Raw genomic sequence first — 18,981 nt, forward strand, 5'->3', positions numbered from 1 at the left:
CAGGAACATGGTTCTAGAGAAGGAAGGGGTATATTCCAGGGAAAATCCCCTGGTGGAATCTGTAGGAGTTGGCAACCACTTGGGAGTGCGGTATGGCGGAAACGAAGTAAACCATCCATAGGAAATAAGCGTCTAGCCCTTCAACAGCTGAGAAAAGGGAAGCCAGAAGCCTTATGGGTTTGGGCAAGAGTGGGTGGAAGGACAGGACTCAATTTGGTTTAAGACATGTTGTGTTTGAGGTACCCACAGGATAGTCACTATCATTAATTGTGAAACTTGCACTGGAAAAGCATTTGACGAACACCCAATACGTACGCACTGAATTGCAAAGCATTGTTTTCCCACATGGGGGTTTTCTAACAGGCACTTTCTTTGAAGGCCAATCACACATTTATGAGCTCATGCCAACCAGAAAGCTTGGGATCTGGGCTACGTGCTCACGCATACTGAATACATACTGAGATGAATACAGCTGTTGAGGCCGGACTACATATGTGTGTTAGAAAAATAAGCCCATCTGTAACACTCTGCAAGATGCCTCCAGGTGTTCAGAAGTAGCTCTTTAACATGAATATTTTATCAATGCCAGGGCAGATAAAGGAAAATTGTCTCCATTATATTCCCATCACCGTCACACGTGGTTGAATGGACCTCTAACTAAAGAATGTAAATATGTTTAAAACATTTTTCACCTCTTTTGAAACCAGCAAGTTCTGATTTGTGTTGTTACTGCTCCTGCTAGATTCATAAAATATTTCGAAGGCAATTCCGTCTTGGAAGTGTGATTTGGCAAATTTTCATCCAAAGCGTTTGCTTTTATTTATTTATTTTTCAGCTAGCAGTTCTAACATGGGGAAATTGATGTTTTAGAGTAAGTGGTAGAATATGTGTGGGCGGGGGAAGGGTGTTTTACTTGTGTTTTATTTTTAAGTCCAACTTTTCAAGTAAGGATAACAAATATCATGAAGGAAAGTTTATTTAAGAAAATGTGTTCTGCAGGGGTGGCCCCTCAGCTCTGACAGGGCAAGGTCAAAGACAAGGTCAGATCCCAGACTTTTGCTTAAAACCATTCAGGGGCTTCTCATGGTCCTCAGGATTCAGAACAGTCCCGTGAGAATGGAAGAGGCCTGCCCTCTCCTCCCCTTCCAGCCTTTCCCAAAGCTTCTGGAGCCCTACCGTCTGCTTCAGCCCTTCTGGTCTTTGGCCATGTTCTGCCTCTGTGCCCTTTCACTTGCGGGTCCCTGGCCAGGAACTCTCTCTCCTCCTCGTATCCCTGGATGAACCCCGCTTGGCCTTCAGGTCTCAGCTCAGTTGTCATTTCTTCCAGAAAGCTATGGTCTTCTGCCGGGCAGTCCAAGGGGTGAATTTTCTAAAAAATTTCTATAGACTCAGCGACTTCACAAAACACTGAAGGGCCAAAGAATCCAAACAGTGTGTGGTGATTGTCTTGTTACAGAGGCTATTTTTGGCTTGAGGAGGAAATCAACATGGAATCATAGGCATCTTATTCATGTACTTATCAGACATAACTGTGGAACAGATACCCTGAACCAGGCACTATGCTAAGCCCATTACCTGGATTATCCGAATTCTACAACAACCCTATATTCATGTAATAATTTTTTTATCTAATAGTATTTAAAAAATACTTTTTAGACACCTGCTATGTGCCTGGCCTTGTACTGGGAACCAGGGGACACAGCGGCAAACCAGGAAGACGTATTGCCTGGCCTCATGGAGCTGGTAGCCTGTGCGGAAGGCAGACATTGATAAACACTGAATGGATGTGTGATTAATCAGAAGCTGAATAAGAGCTCTGGATGTAACAGGCAGGCTGCAGGCAACCCCCCCCCCCAGCAAAAGAAGAACTGAAGGAGTCTAGAAGGGGTGCTTGAGCTGGGAGTACACGGATGCATCCGGGGGGTCAACCAGGCACAAGAAGGGAGGAATGATGAGGAACAACAGTAGGTGGAAAGCCCTGAAGCCAGCTTTTGCGACCTGAGGGTGCCGAGGAGGCTCGTGCTGCAGAACCACAGCCCAGGAGGACAGTAAGGGCTCCTGAAGTCGGAGCGCCATTGGGAGCCAAGCCTGCTGGCCCTCGCTGGCCTTGGTAACATTGGCGGCTTCATCCTTTCACAAGGGGAAGCAAATAACGGCATTAATGAGAGGAAGGAGAATGTTTCAAAAGATCTATTTGGCTGCTGGACAGAGAACTTCTGGAGTCATCACTCAAATTGCAAACTCCTGTGGTAAAACTTTCTTTTCTCTGTTGATTACTTTGGCCAAAGCCATTTCTTTTCCACCCTAAACATACTTAACAGAAATGACTGTCACGTTTATTTTTATTGGGAATTTATTACTTCTTTGGTGCTAATCATTCAGATGCTCTGCTATGGACTGTCAGTCACTGTGAGGTTTCTTCTTTTGGGATCAGACATCCCCAAAGCCCCTGATAGTGACTCATTACTGGAGAAATCATTTCTGATGTCACTGGTGGTCACTTCTGGAAAACCATGGTGCCTGGGGACTCTCGGGAACAGTGGTCTGCACCCATTTCTCCCAGCTATGTGACAGCAGGCCTTGAAAAGCAGGTGTGGCATAATTTACTATAGTAGATTGGCTTTGCCGCACCCTAGGAGTCCACCAGCCATCATCTCCCCACCCCACCCCAGCTTTAAAATTAGCTCCACAATACACATTTCCATACTAATGGACAATTTCCATATCACCCCATTTTATTGTCAGCATAACTCTGTCCTATAAACCTGTGACAGATGACTCAGCTCAGCTGACATTTGGCCTCCAGAATATTGGGAAAATAGATAGCTGGAAATGATGCAAACTTACTATATTGGCCCTCCGACTTCCTAAATTTGCCACTGAAAGTTTGGTGTTTGTGGACTGTTTCTTCCTTTAAGTAGGCAAACTTCAGCCCCAGAAGGTAATAAAGCAAACTTTAAATCTCACCCCAGGTACAGCAACGCTGAATGGTGCATTTGATTGCATATGAAATGCGAACTGAGTAGCACAGAACCCTCCTCCCAGCACCTTTCAGCACATTGAGATCAGCTGCAAGAATGGGATAAATTGGAGATTGATTTCTGCTGCTCCATTCATTTGCAGAAATTTACAGACAATTAAACTGTCCCCCTGCAGTAAAGGTATAGCCGCTCCCTCTAGCCGGAGGCTGATTGACATTTGCTACGTATCCTCTGCAAAAGTTAGAGTTGTGATTCTCCAGTTATATTTGAGTAAGGCGCTCTCTCCACGCACAGCCCTGGGGAGGTGAGTAGCATCCTGCTTGGATCAGGGGGCACTGAGGTCACAGAGGCCTGCGTTCCCATCTCTCACTTAAGAGCTAAGTGACTTCGGATAAGTCTCTTATATCTTTGAACCTCAGGAAAACAGGCATGGTGGTTCTACCTGTGAGTTGTTGGATGTATTAAATGAGATAATGTCACAGTGTGCCTAGCACAGTGCCTGGCACATAATAGCTACTCACTAAATAGCAGTGTTTCCTTTGGCAGACTCAGTGAGTCCAGGGCCAGGATGCCAAGTATATTTTAGGACTAGAAAGATAAGAAAGGAATAGGCTGTGACCTTCAGACTTGAGTCCAGAACCCAGGCTTCAAACTCATCAAAGGAATAATTCTCATGATCTTTCAACCAGACATGGAATTCAAACCCAAAGCATCATACCTTTGCACGAAACCGGTAAAGGCTCCCCGCTGCCTGGGAAGCACATCAGACCTTCCCAACATGATCTACAAGACTGTCCACAGTCAGGCCAGGCTGAAAAGTCTCAGGTGGCACTGCCCTCCCTGCACTCCCTGCTTCAGCCAGAGGGATGCTGCCAGCATCTATGATGCTTTTCCCTGTTAAAATAACTTCTCTTAGCACATAATTTTGCCCAAAAGTTACGAAGTTGGAGAGAGAACAAAGGCAGTGGCTTGTGGCTTCTTTATAAAATTGTTGCTCTTTTTCTCTCGCATTTATTACCTAATGCAGAGGCATGAGCTAGGGCGGGCACATGTGAGTTCTCTGGCCACTTCCTGCCCCTTTGGGTGTTGGCTCATGAGGGCCCTCTGCCAGGTAGCAAGACAGGTCCGAGCTGCTGTCTGGCCTTGGGTTCACTGTGAAGAGAGCAGGGCTATTCCTCTCAAATCTCACTACTTTCTTGGAAGAGTTTTCAGCCCTCAGCTGGACGTGGAGGGAGGCAGCAGTGACAGCCAAAACATGGAGAGCGGTCCCAGCTGTAGAACACCAGTCTGGGCCCAAACCTTTCTGTTCCCCTTCACTTCTGGGACACCAGCCCAGTTCGTCTCTACCCTGGACAGCTCTTGCCTTGACGGTGTCCTAGGTGGTTTCCCTGGGAACAAACCTTGCGACTCAGAGATCTTTGTGGAGAAGGGGAGGGCTGTCTGCATCCACACAGAGATGAGGGCAGCAGGAGAGGGCAGTGGGAAGAGGTGAACGGAGGAGACACGGACTGCGATTACAGCAGGGCTCTTGGCCAGCCTGGGGCCAGTTGGGACTCTGGGTGCCCCCGAGCATGGTAGCACCTGGAGGCGGGGGGCTGGCCTTACACACCCCTTACCACTAACTGTATCCCTTTCTGTTTCATGATCTTCAAATCAACTATGAAGTGGAGGCAGAGTCCATGAAAATACTGTGAAAACACACTGTGATTCCCTTTTATGACATGTCTGGAGAAGGCAAATGTGTACAGACAGGAAGTAGATTGATGGTTGCCGGCGGCTGGGGCTTAGAACAGGGGAGTGAGCATATGGGCATGAGGTTTCTTTGGAGGCTGATGGAAATGTTCTAAAATTAATTTGTGGTGATGATCACACAACTCTGTAAACTTCCTGATAATCGTTGCATTGCCCCCTTAAAATGGGTAAATGTAACGGTACTTAAACTGTACCTAGATAATACATTAAAAATACTGTGGGAAGGAAGGAGGATAGAGGGACTCCAACCAGGGAAAGTTGACCCCCAACTCTCCTTTTCCCCAGATCGAAAGCTCAGATTTGCATTTTAGGAGGAATCTCAGTGCTCTCTGAAGACAGGGTTGGAAAAATGAAACCCGACAGATAAACATTTCTTTACTTTAACCCTGAAAATCTCTTCGTCACACGGCAGCCAACATGAAATATGTGTATGTAGATATATATGTAATTGTAAGTGGGTTCATGTCATTCTTCAGCTTAAAACCCACCCACAAAAAGAAACAAACAAAACACCTTCCCATGACTCACATCTCACGCAGAGTAAAAGCCCAAGTGCTCTCTGCAGTCTATGTGGCTGGCCACGCAGGATCTGAATTCCCTTTACCAGCTCCCTGGACTGTCTCCTCCACTCTTCCAGGCAAGGCCTCCCTGCAGCGCACACTTGCCAGGGTCTGTTCCTGCTGCTGCTGGTGCCTTGTCCTGCCACAGGGTGCCTTCCCAGTGGGCCCGTCCCGGCCTCCCCTCCTCTGTGCACAGTGAGCCCTCCCTGCCTATCTGTTCTCCTGGACCGTGTTCACTGTCTGTCTCCTCCATCTAGAATGTGAGCTGCATGAGGGCACTGCACTCTCCCAGATGCCGAGAATTACTCCTGGCAGGAAGGAAGGGATCCACAGATAGTTTCTGAAGAAATGAATGAATGAAAATAAATCCACTCTTTCTCTCCTTGTCACGTTCTTCATCCTTTCTGCTTCCTCCTTCCCTTGGCCCCCATCCTCCCCTCCCACCCCCAACCCCTCCCCTGTCCCTCACAGTTGCAGGGGCCTCCTCATTATTTCCAAGGTGTTCTTTGGGACTGTGTGATGTAGCATGAAACTTGCTTTTAATGCACTGCCAATTTCTCCTGAGATTGAGAATCAGGGAGGAAAGCAAATGAGATTGTAAACCCCAACACCCTTCGACAGAAAGACACGGGCCCCAGTCAGCCCATGGGAGATGAGAGATATTTATGTAAGGGTGACAATTCCCTGTAGTAAAATGCCGCATGAGTGAGTCTGCCAGAGGACAGAGTTCTGCCCTTTGACTGAAGCAAGATTGGATGAGGCTCCTGCAAGCCTCCGGCTTTTCCAGGCTCAAAGACGTGGATGGATCATTGGTCACCGACTGAAGGCACATGGCTAGTCGTGCACTTTCCTCTGCATGCCCCGTGTCTGTGTGTGTGTTCCTGTGGCTGAGGGAACTGTGTTGGTTTGCAGGGGGAAGGTGTGTTGTGTGTCCTTGGGTCTAGGCATGTGATGTGTGTCTGTTGCATGTGCATCTGTTAATGAGTGTGTGTGTGTCAGTGTATGTGTGTGACCCTATCAAATGGATTCTGAGTGTGTACACGTGCACGAGTGCATGAGTGTTTGTGTTTGGTGAGAGAGGACTTTGATGTCAGTGTGCATGTGTCTAGTAGTCTAGAAATCTGGAGGTGGCTGCGTGTCTGCAAGTGTCTGTTTAAGATCTGGCGTCAGGCCACCCACAGCTGAATTACTCACTCCTAAAAGGCACCGAGTGGCTTGTCTTCATTTCCTCACATCCGCTGTCCTGGTATGAATAAGACCATCCTTCACTTTTGTGCTGTTCTTTGGAGAGTGCAGACCACCTTCAAGTGCCATTTCTCATTTCATTCTGATAACCAAGAGCACAGGAGAGTTATCGTCATTTACAAACGAGAAATTCCCCTTAAAGCCCTCCCTGTCCTCTCTGGGGCTGGTCGTGCCATTGATCCGCTCCCTTCCCACTGCCTTCAGCCATCCGTCTCCCTCTGGGGTCACCTCCCTTCTGTGTCTTCATTCACCCAACACTATGGCTGCCTGCCTCTGACCCCCACCTCGCAGCCCAGCACCCTTCCTGGTCTCCCCTTGAGCTGACAAACTTCCAACTTCTTCCAGCTTCTTTCCTTCCTCACCAAAGCCCTCACTTCTCATTGGTTCCTCTGACCCTGGACCCTAACACACTCTTAAAGTTGTCTTCCTAAAGTCCTCCGTTACCTGTTCATCGTCAGCCCGACAGCCTCCTCATAGTGTTCAGCCTGTTGGAGGGGACGCCTGAGTTGTGTGATATGGCCGTGCACTCTCTCCTTTTTGAAATCCTCATCTCTTTGTCCTTTTGGTTTTCCTCCTTTTGCCACCTAACCTTTCTGTGGCCTTTGCTGGCCTTTTAGAAACTCATCGGATGATTGAGTTCCTCCCTTTTCCCTCCACATGACCTGGATGGTGTCAGCTCCTCCTTCACATCTAGCTGCTCTTGTACGTGAGTGACACTTCTTGTCCCCATTCATCTCTCCCTCCCGAATGCAGCTACTTATACACCCTCTAGAAAACTATGTTGGCTGCCCTCAAAGTCACAACACCCATCATCTGTGCCCAGAACTGCCTTTTTCCTATTTACCCACTATCTTGTGTCGGCTGAAAAAAAAGATGCACAACTTAAAAGTTGAAAGTTATGTTTTATATGGTGAACATTCTTAGGACTTCAAGCCCAGAGACAGCATCTCAGATATAGGCTGAGAAAACTGTTCAGAAGAGGAAGCGGGGGGAAGCCAGGATATAGAGGAGGTTTTTCAACAACACCAGGTAGTTGGAACAAAAGGTTACTGTTAATAAAAGAAAACTAGATATCTCAAGTTAAGGAATTTAGCACTTTTCTATGTATGGGAAGATGCAAGAGTCTGGGTTCACTGAAATCATTCCTTTGATATGCACCTCAGCTATCTGGGGCCAGCATCCTGTGTTTTCTCATCCTGAGTTTCCTTGGGCTGCACCGTCCAGGCAGCTGTAACGTGCTGGTTAGATCCTTTATTTACTGATACAGCAGGCAGTGTTTTACTTCTCACTTGCTAATGGCAACACCAGAAGACAGGGAGTCCTAACACAGCCTCTCCTTTAGCCTGATGCTCTGTTCTTTCCCACACCTCTGTCTCTTCTTCTGTAAACATCTCTTGAATTAGTCACATATTTTTTTTTTTTTTTTTTTTTTTGCGGTACGCGGGCCTCTCACTGTTGTGGCCTCTCCTGTTGCGGAGCAACAGGCTCCGGATGCACAGGCTCAGCGGCCATGGCTCACGGGCCCAGCCGCTCCGCGGCACGTGGGATCTTCCCGGACCGGGGCACGAACCCGCGTCCCCTGCATCGGCAGGCGGACTCTCAACCACTGTGCCACCAGGGAAGCCCAGTCACATACTTTTAAACCTCACTGCTTGCATCTTGTCTTTCTTTGAGGTTACGGCCACATCCTGTTGCATTCAAAGGCTTCACATTATAGATTGACAGATACAAACACACACACACGTGCCTAGATGTGCATATGGTATTTGTCAATCAAATTAGATGCTATGGCTCCTCGATGGCCCCAGTCACAGAAAAGCACTTGGCTTCAGAGCACACAGACAGACTCATTACCACAGACCTGACCAAAGGTAGACATCTGTCCACAAACACGTAGTTAATAGAGACACACATAAATCACAAAGACAGAAGTGGAGCCGCAGACATAGAATCATGGTCATGGACCAATTTTTTGTTGAGGTCCCTGCCATTGTAACACAAAAAAAGTTGAGTTGGAAGAAAAAGGATGCCCCAGTCCTGCCCACCATGGTGGGCTCAGAGAGTCCTGTGCACACAGAGGCCTCTCTACAATTGGTCACTCTACCTCCACCCCCTCCTTTCCAGATGCTGTTTCCTATCCTGAGACTCAGAGCCTCCTGCTTCTCTTCGAAGGTACTTTAGAGCCAGGGAGTTTACACAGGTGTCCTTATTACCAAGCTGCTGGGCTATGAGGGGGAAGGGAATGGATCGGCAGTGTGGGCTTCAGTAGCTGGTAAGCTGGGAGGACGCCAGAGGTAGAAATGGGGACTCAGGAACCTTACCACTCTGGTCACCTGTCACCCATTCACAGGCCTGCAAACACAAATAAGTTCTGTACTGCAAACAATGGAATGTTTGTTACTGACAGTGAGTATGCTTTTCATTACTTTACATACATTTTCACACATATCGTCATAATGAATGGAAGCCTACTTTTGCTCTTATTATAGAATCACCAATCCCTTACATTTGCATAGGACTTTAAATGTTTTCAAAGTGCTTTCCTAGACTTTCCTTCATACAAGCTTCAAGATTTTTTTTATTGTAAATAAGATTCGTATATTACACGTATTTTACATGTTTTCTGTTCTTTTCATATTCCCTAATAAGCCTCTTTACAGATGTTATACATCAGTGTTTTATGGATGTAATCCACTCTGTTTTTCATTGTCTTCTCACTGTCCCATTCTCTCTTTCTTTCTCTGCTGTTTTCTACATGGTTGGGGTTGGGTTATTTATTTATTTATTTGGTTGGTGTGTTTTTTTTGTTTGTTTTTCTTTTTTTTAATTTATTTTTGGCTATGTTGCGTCTCCGTTGCTGTGCAGACTTTCTCTCGTTGCAGCGAGCGGGGGCTACTCTTCGTTGCGGTCCACGGGCTTCTCATTGTGGTGGCTTCTCTTGTTGTGGAGCACGGACTCTAGGCACACAGGCTTCTGTAGTTGTGGCGCACAGGCTTAGTTGCTCTGTGGCATGTGGGATCTTCCCGGACCATGTCTCTTGCATTGGCAGGCAGATTCTTAACCACTGTGCCACCAGGGAAGTCCCCAAGCAGTCTTTTATTTGGACTTACTCATTGAGGTTTTGAATATTATTCTTCTATGTTCAGTATAGTTTATATAAAGTAGAGGGCAGCCAATATGGTATTCTGTATTTTCCTACACATATTATCTTACATATTCTCTCAGCTAATTAGGTGAATTGCAGCAATTTATATAACCTCTAAGAGCTTAACATTTCTCATTGGTTAAGGACGGCTAGGATGTACTTGAGAAGTTTATTGCAACTATTAGCAAAGACACATGTAGAGTGCATAGCACATGGCCCAACACATGTTTAATAAATTGTTGTTATTATAATAGTTTGTGGTTGTGATTGTGGAAGCAGTCAAATGATGATCATAGTGGTTAGAACGTGGTCTTTACAACTGCCTTACTGGTGACCACCTAAGAGTGTCTCCTGATGGACCCAAATTTAACCTTCTCCTGCAATTGAACATTCAGGTGGTTTGCCATTTTTGCTCTTTATAAATAGTGTCTCACTAAACATCTTCCTGCTTTCAGTTTTTTCCTCCTTTGAATTTAGCATTTGGATGTATTCCTAGGAGTGAGATTACAGAGTGAAGGGATATGTACACTTGTAAGGTTCTTGAGAAATAAATACTGCCTGATTACTTTCCACAAGAATAACATCAGTTTACAATCTGACCAAAATCAAGAGAAAGACTATATACATTTTCATAGCCTTCTCTGGTCTTTTTTCCTACTTGACTTTTCTTATATAGAGTTTCCTTTAAAATTATTATATATTGGGACTTCCCTGGTGGTCCAGTCGTTAAGACTCTGCGCTCCCAGTGCAGGGGGTCTGGGTTCGATCCCAGGTCAGGGAACTAAATCCCGCATGCTGCAGCTAAAGATGCCTCATGCCACAACTAAAGATCCCATGTGCCACAACTAAGACCTGCTGCAGCCAAATAAATAAGTAGATATTTTTTAAAATAATAAAAATAAAACTATCATATACGTATAAAGCCATATCACTATCATATAACATATATACATGTACATGCATACACTTTTATGGAGCATGGGTCAGTGATGGTGTTTAAATATAATTTGCCACATGATTTTCATAGGAACTTATTGTCCAGAATTTGAGATGCTTGCTTTTGGTGGTACCTCAGGTAATCTTAGTGTGTGGTATTGAATATGATTGGTTTATATATTGAAAATGATGTCCCATTTTTAATTCTCTTTAAGTCCTCTGATTGGGTCAAGGAGAAAGTCTCAGCTCAGTGCTAACAACCCTTTAACACCCCTCTAGCCTTTTCTTATCTCCCTTTCAAAAAGAGGAAACTTTCCACCCACCTAAGTCCAGCTCAAATTTAATAACATCATTGATCTCATTGTTTATTTTTATGTTTTCGTACTTTTTATGAGAAGCCATACTGGTACTATATTTAAAATAATGACACAAAGTTTCCCTTTTTGCATCCATTTATTCAATTAAAAAGGTGAATTACAGATGAGACAGAAATTCTCACAGTGTTGTTCCAATGGTTGCAGTTTGGGACATACTGCATGGGGAGTGAGTTCCAGTAGTGGACCCACTAATAATAGCAAACAGACTTTGACAGAACATTGACTAAGAGTCTCCATAATGCCTGACATTGTGGAACATTGTGTTTGCAATGCTGTGATTAGCCCTCATCCCTATTCATTTGTGATTGTGAGGACCTTGCATTTGGCCGTGAGGAGAGTCACACTTGTACCCAGCGAGTTCTGTGGGTTAGTGACCAGCCAAGTATCTCCTCACTTGACAGATTAAGAATGGGAATACACAAGCATGGAAGGATGTATAAATCAAGACTGACACTGTGAATAGAATGATTCAGAAGATGGGATTAAACAGCTTAATGATAGTCATTGTGAATCACAATGTCAGCTTTAGTATAATTCTAATGATGTACTTGCTAACGCTAATGAGGTTTGATAGAATAAAATTAACAATGTCCAAACAGCTGTATGCTTTCACAACAAAGGAGCCATATCTCAGAGCAGACTGATACATCTTCTCCGTGGGGAATTTTAGTCAATTGATTTGTTTTTTCTCTTTTAGGATATATTTAAATTTGAAAGAACTTCTCCTGTCCCAAGACAAAAGAGGTCCATTGTGGTATCTCCCATTTTAATTCCAGAGAATCAGAGACAACCTTTCCCAAGAGATGTTGGCAAGGTAAGTCAGACAAAAGAAAACCGCTAAAGCATGCTTTTGTTGTGAGATGAGCATACACGAGACAAGCTGACTCCGACTGGCTTGGCGACCAGCAGGAATTGGCCTCAGATCCTCTGTGGTAAGAGGCCAAACTTTTTTGCCAAGAAAAGAAAGTCAAAGGTCATGAAAAAGGGAATTTACAAAAAACAAAAACAAAAAAACACAACAACACCTTTGTCATGATTTTGAGATCTACATGGTAGATAATGATGTAAGAGTTGTGACATGAGGATGTCTTTGGTTAAGAAATAGACTCACCGCTTTTGTAGATGATGCCCAGGCCGTCAGCCAGTTAAGTCCCCTTAGTATACCCGGATGATGATATGTGTCCTTTTATTTAGATCCTAGTTTTCAAATGTGTAGGTGCAGGAGCACCATTGGGTCAGCTCTCTAAAAGCAAAACTAGCTCAAAGGAACTAAACCATACTAACCAGATCCAGAAAGCACTGTCACATGAATCAGAGAAACAACTTTTCCAGGAAGAAATAGTCACTGTTAAATAGGCAGAAATACTGATGTTGCCTGGTCAGCACATCCTCTCCCCATAGGAAAGCCGACATGGAGAATTGAATTTTCACCAGTTCATATTTTTCAATGATCTCGGGATTTGAGCAATGGTGGTTAGTTGAGTGGATGATCTGAATGGCTGGTGCTCTTGGATTGTTTATCTATTCATTGAATCCATAAGGAGCACCTGTTATATGCCAGACTGCAAGATTGAGATGGGTTTAGTGGAGGTGTGAACAAGCATCCAAGCCCCTATTGTTATAGAGCTTGTGTTCTAGTGGGGAGATAGATTTTTTTCAATGAGTAAATAAATGAGAAAACTGCAGAGGATAACAAATGCTGTGAGTAACAGACACGGGGTGATGTGAAGAAGAGTAAATGGCAGGACCAGGGTGAAGAGGGAGGAGGGAATCTCGGCACAAATGACCGGGAGCAGCTGGGTCGTGTCCCTGACGTTTGAGTGGGGGCGGGAAGAATGAGAAAGGGATAGCCAAGGGGAGGTTGGGAAAACCATAGACTTGGCAGAGGCAACTGCGTGTGCCAAAGCCTGGAGGTGCAAAAGAATGAGGTGGATTTAACTAGCAGAATGCCTGGTTGGCTGCAATGTAGTGAACAAGGAAAAGAGTGATAAGAGTTGAAGTCAGAGAAGTTGGCCTGTCATGTGGGTCTTGGAGACCATAGTGATGAATAGGATTTTCATCGTGCATGCAGCCAGAAACCACTGGCAAGTCTCCCAGGTGTGTGTGTGTGTGTCTGGACCTTTTGAAAGGTCCCTCTGGCTGCCTTGTAGAGAATGATCTGTGGGAGAAGAGTGGTAGGGAGGAGTGGACACACAGAAACAGCCAAGAAGGAAGGTTTTATAGTGACCCGGGCAAGAGGTTAGTGTGACTTGGACTATTAGAAATCTATTTCTATTGGAAATTAGAAACATTCATAATCTGATATCCTGATAATACCCATATTTATGATTTTAAACTATCACTGTACCAAAGATGCAAAATCTTGCCAGATTTCCAGGATATGATGCAAAGGGAAGCAGAGCTCTTCTGAGAGGACAGTGGTACAGCTGACGTGCCCTGGCCCTTTGGACAGCCCTCGCCTCTGTCATGGCTTTTGTGTAGGTTTCCCTGAAGCCAAGGATAGCACTCGCCAAGGGGCCAGAGTCCTCAAGTCTGCAAGACTCCGCCCCCAGACAGTTTGAGGCACAAGTTGCACCCTTGTTCTGCAGGTCTCCTTCATGTACGCTTGGTGTTTTCAGCCCTCGCTGTGCATCAGAATCACCTGGGGCAGTTGAAATACAGACGCCAGTCTCCACCCTCAGAAATTGACTCAGTTGGTCAGGGGGTGAAGACCAAGCACCAGCATTTTTAAGAGATCCCAGGTGATTCTGATGCACACTCAGGTTTAAGGAGGTCTGAGCTAAAATACTTTCTCCTCCCCTGCCTACCACTAAACTATAGTACTTTCAGTATCGGAATTTCAATTCTATTAATTAGTTTACAACAAGGGTGAATTATCACATCTCACTTGCCTGGAAATTTTGTTGTCCTGCCATAATTATTATGAGCACCACCTTTCCCCTTAAACTTGTCCAGCTTTGGACAGTAAGTTATGTGGTCATCCTAAAGCTTCCTCCAGCCCCATACATTTGTCCCCCCTCAGTATATTTAGAGAGTTTTCACAAGGCTCTTTCCTTAAGATACATAATGGATCAATAAGTATGCAGCTAACTAAGGACATTCTTCTGCATGGTTTCTTACTTGTTACAGCCTCAGAACACAATTTGTTTTTCAAGCTGAAGATTTCTGTCTCCTTAGCTCCTATGTACTGCCCACCTGGGTTCAACCCTGGGTTTCAACCTGGGTTCTCTACAAACAACAGCTTTTCTAAGTGCAGTAGTGTACTAACATCATAATGGTGTGAAAGCCTCCCAAACCTCCCGATGGCTTTTACAGAATAACTGCACTGCCTTGCAAGAATTATGTGTTTGTCCATGCTTCTTAGGCCTTTGAAGGAACATATTTCCCTCTTTGTCTCTGCCTGTTTTTATTCATTCCTCTTATTCTTCTATTTATATCTTATATCATATCCTAATCAACTCTGCCTGTAGCTGACAAGCAAGGCTCTGTCGAGCTGTGAGAAGATATAGGAGTCTTCACTGAGTGCTGGGGAGGCTGGGAGAAGGGAAAAGAGACCCAGGAGGCAGGGCTTTGGCCTCCACACGTCACCACTCCCATCCACCCAAACTCTACGAGTCAGGCAGCTCTAATCTTATAAATATTACATATCAGATTTCAGTGTAGAATGTCATTTGAAGAAGAGATTCTGTGGGCATAAAGACAGTTGTCTTACTTTGGGTTCCCTGAGACAAGAATTCAAATGTAGGTAATTTCTATACCAGTAATACTGGTAAGGGAGTGAAGGAGTGACGCAGGAAAGGGGAAGCAGCCAGTTGAGAGGCCTGTTTACCACTGTGGGTGACTGGATTGTAATCCCACGGAGAAAGGCTAGAAAATGGTGTAAGACACACTCTCAGGGTTATCCTGTCCACGGAGGAGGGAGCTGGGGTATTTATATACCATCCCTATCCGTCTGGTTGAGGGCTGCTCCCAGAAGTCTAAACTCCCCAGCACATCCATCATGCCCTGTGTTCTGTGCACCGGCACAATGGCCTTCTGAGGCTTGTGGGAGAGCCTTTAGGCATCATGGTGGCTGGTGTGCACTGAAAAGGTGAGGTGCAAGGGACTGGAACTGGGCACTGATGAATTCTGCTCTATCGCTAAACTTGATATAAACACTGTTGCTTTGCAGGCCAGAGTTTTTCTCTTTGTCTCATCTCCTGCTCCCAACTCGTTTCCTCAACTAACTTTCTTATGCCTCGTGCCTTTGAAGCCACTGCACTTGCCTCTCTCCAATAATAAGTACTTGTTTCATCCCAGGAGGGAAAACCTCTGAAATTTAACCCAATTCATATCAATAAGTATATATGCAGCCTCTGCTATTTACAAGGCACTGTGCAGGGGGCTGCTGATTTAATGGCAAAGGAAACAGAGGCCTTGATCTCACAGGATTAGAGAAGAGTAGAAAAAATCATCACAAATTCTTTATTTGTCACAATAAAGTGTAAGCACTTTTCGTCTATTATGTTGAATTTTCATAATAACAACCCCACGAGGACCATCTTCCAAGGTGCCGAATGAGGGTAATGAGACTCAGAGGGACGGTGTAACCTGTCCGAAATCACACACTTAACTGCAGAGGCACGCTTTGTGCCACCTCTTTGAGATTTCACAGTCTGCACTCTTAACCAGTAGGCTCAGGGCTACGGAGTGCAACCTGAGAATTCTGTTGCATGGAGTGAAATGTCCTTGCTGAAAATTACTTTTTTAAAATATCATTAAAACTAAGTTTAATACCTTGAAATGTGCCAAGAAATAAGATGGTTAGAGGGGTGGATCAATGGATAGATATATGACAAAGCAAGTAGAGCAAAATGTTAATGATGGAATCTAGGTGATGAGCACAGTTGATCACTGTGAACTTCTTTCAACTTTCCTACGTGTTTGGAAATTTCATAATACAACGTTGGGAAAAATTAAGTTTAAGTATAAAATTATTATAAAAGGCAGAAGAGCTGGCATGTTGGCACGAAAGTACTTTGTCTTACAATTCAGGATGGTGAATGGAGACCAAGTATTTGTCTCTTTATTTTCTTTTTTGTCATATTTTATCACAATCTGAATTTCTTTAAAGAATGAAGACCCATATACTAGAGGGTAACGATATCAAAAGCAAGGTGCTGTGGCGATTTCGCCCCCGTGGGAGGTTTCTCACAGTTGAAGGCCATGCCACGTAGAATTGCATATTCACTAAAAAGCTACGCAGGCAGCTCTAGGTATTAGGCAAAGTTTTGACATATGCATATTTTATCTATCTGCAAAATAATTAATTAGTTGGTAAGTAGATAAATTATTAGAATTTGGGGGCTGGTTTTCCATCGTATCTCTCAGTGTTTCTGAAAAAAGGGTAGAACACCCAGCTGTGAACACATTTCCTCAAACCTGTGATTTCCTTCCCATTTTTGAATTCTAGACAGCAGGGAGGATCTGGGAGTATGTGCCCTGGAGAGAAATGTGTAGTTCCCAACATAACCTTTTTTTTTTTTCTTCCTCCCCCTTCAATGTATGACTATTTCAAAATTTGGGCCATAAATAATTTCTCAGTTTTACCAATTTTCACTGATAAATATTTGATTGCGTCTATAGAGATTTTTGAGTTGATTGAGAGCAGGGGACTTGAAATCTGTGAGGCAGCAAGGAGGTCTTTTGGAGATGTATTTTATTCTGTTTTATATTAAGTTTGAAAGACAAGTCATTTATGAAGTGCTTGTTAGAGATTCTATTTTCATCACAAACCCTTTTCATCAAAACCAATGAAAGTACATTTTACTGAAATTCCTTTTTTTATATCCCCTATAAATTGGTAGAATGAGCCTTTAGAAGGACATATTTAACCCAGGATGGAAGAAATACGTAATGGGACCATGTACTCTTTGTAAAGGGAATCAGCGTAGATCATTAGACCAAATCATGAAAACCACTCAACCAGGACTCTGCTTTGATTGTGTCATGAATGTAAGTCACACCTGAGGACAATGTATGGCAGGTCCTAAATATTTCTCAGGGTTCTGGATGTATACCGTGGTTAGAGGTCTCCCCACATCCAGGAACTCTGTATCTCCCCTTTACGCCCACCTATGCAAACAGGTGCTAAGGAGTCTTATGGCCTTGGGATTAAATTTGTTTTACTCCATTTACTAGTCCTTTGCAACACTTTGCGAACCCATGGGTGCCAAGCTGCATCCCCAGAAGCTGGACCAGAAAGCTGATACTAAATGCATCCCCATCAAGCACTACTCCATCTCACCTTTCTACTGATATGTAGACTTAGGGTACCTTGCTCCATTCTATTGCCTGATTTATTTTATATAATCATCATCAGCCTTTTCAAATCCATTTTTTCACATCTTTTATTCAAGTCTAACTACATGTCTCTTCTCAAAAATTTGTATGTGTTTCATTTCCCCATTTTCAAACAAGTAGCAGTTTTATTCAGTGACTAAAAGTTACCATTGGTTGTTGTATAGGAGAGAAATTTGAATATAGGTGATCTAAGATGTCCAGAAGCTTAGTGCTCAAAATTTTCTTGGTGAGATGACCAGCAGAATGTATTTCTACATTCAGCAACCCTAGTTGTACATATGCATTTCATATTTCCATGACTTTGAACTCTTCCCTCTTTCTGGGACACGCCCTCTTCATCCCCACTCCATAGGGCCACTCCATTTACATTCTAAGGTTGTACATCCAATGGCACATTTGCATCGCTGAAGAAAGTTCCACGTCTACTCTGTCCAGCATGGCAGCCTCTAACCGCGTGTGGCTGTTGAGCTCTTGAAATGTAGCGAGTGTGATTGAGGAACTGGATTTTTGCACTTTATTAAATTTTAACTGATTTTAATTTAAACTTAAAAACTACTGCTTGATCCAGTTACTGGAACAACTTGCATGTGAATCTGACTTTTCAACTGTAAATTTTTTTTAATTGAAGTATAGTTGATTTACAATATAGTTAGTTTCAGGGGAACAGCCAAGTGATTCAGTTATACATCTATATATATTTTTCAGATTATTTTCCATTATAGGTTATTACAAGATATTGAATCTATCTTGTAAATTTTAATCTAAATACAGATTAAATATTTTTGTTGAAAATATAATGTCCAAATTGAGATGTAAGTTAGGATTTTAATGGAATGTATCTCATTAATAATCCTCATGTAGATGTCATGTTGCAATAAAATTATTTTGGATATATTGCAATGATTAAAATTAACCTCATGTTTTTTTGGTTTTTTTTTTTTTTAACTTTTTTTAATGTAGCTACCAGAAAATTTTAACTTAGCTATATGGCTCGTGTTAGATTTCTATTGGGCAATGCTGGGCTATATTTAAGCCTATATTTAAAAAAAATTTTATTTTATATTGGAGCATAGTTGATTAACAATGTGTTAGTTTCAGGTGTATAGCAAAGTGATTCAGTTATACATATACATGTATCTATTCTTTTTCAAATCTTTTCCCATTGAAGTTATTACAAAATATTGAGCAGCGTTCCCTGTGCCGTACAGTAGGTTCTTGTTGGTTATCTGTTTTAAATACAGCAGTCGGTCTCCTCCATGGAATTTTTGTTTGATCTCCTTTACACATTTGTTTATACCTCTTAGATGACACAACATATTTTGAGCAGCAATATAGTTTCTTTTGTATTTTTCTTCCCATTAACTGTAATTTACGAAGGGTAGTGAGTGATCCAGTACAGTGCCTAACACAGAGTAGGGACTTAAATATTCTTTGACTTGAATTCTAACCAGGTCTATGGCTGGTTGGCTAAGGTATTCACCAGTTACTAATTTAAGTGACCATACTAATTTAAGTGACCATAGGAATTAACAGACCATGATATGATCAGTCTGGATGTTTCCAGCAAATTTTAATTTTCCACAGTGGCAGTGAGGCTACCAGATAAATTGCTTGGCAGTCAACCATTATGTCAGGTCATATAA

General features: G+C 43.4%; 1 protein-coding gene across 1 annotated transcript in view; it reads left to right on the forward strand.

Moving 5' to 3' along the window:
• Positions 1-18,981, forward strand: part of CDH13 (cadherin 13) — a 1,013,115-nt gene that overhangs the window by 443,787 nt on the left and 550,347 nt on the right. Inside the window, exon 4 of the mRNA XM_060130816.1 lies at positions 11,694-11,810. Coding sequence (XP_059986799.1) covers positions 11,694-11,810 — 117 coding nt within the window. The remainder of the gene's footprint in view (positions 1-11,693; positions 11,811-18,981) is intronic.

This window comes from Lagenorhynchus albirostris, chromosome 19 (assembly GCF_949774975.1).
Source record: "Lagenorhynchus albirostris chromosome 19, mLagAlb1.1, whole genome shotgun sequence".
NCBI lineage: Eukaryota > Metazoa > Chordata > Mammalia > Artiodactyla > Delphinidae > Lagenorhynchus > Lagenorhynchus albirostris.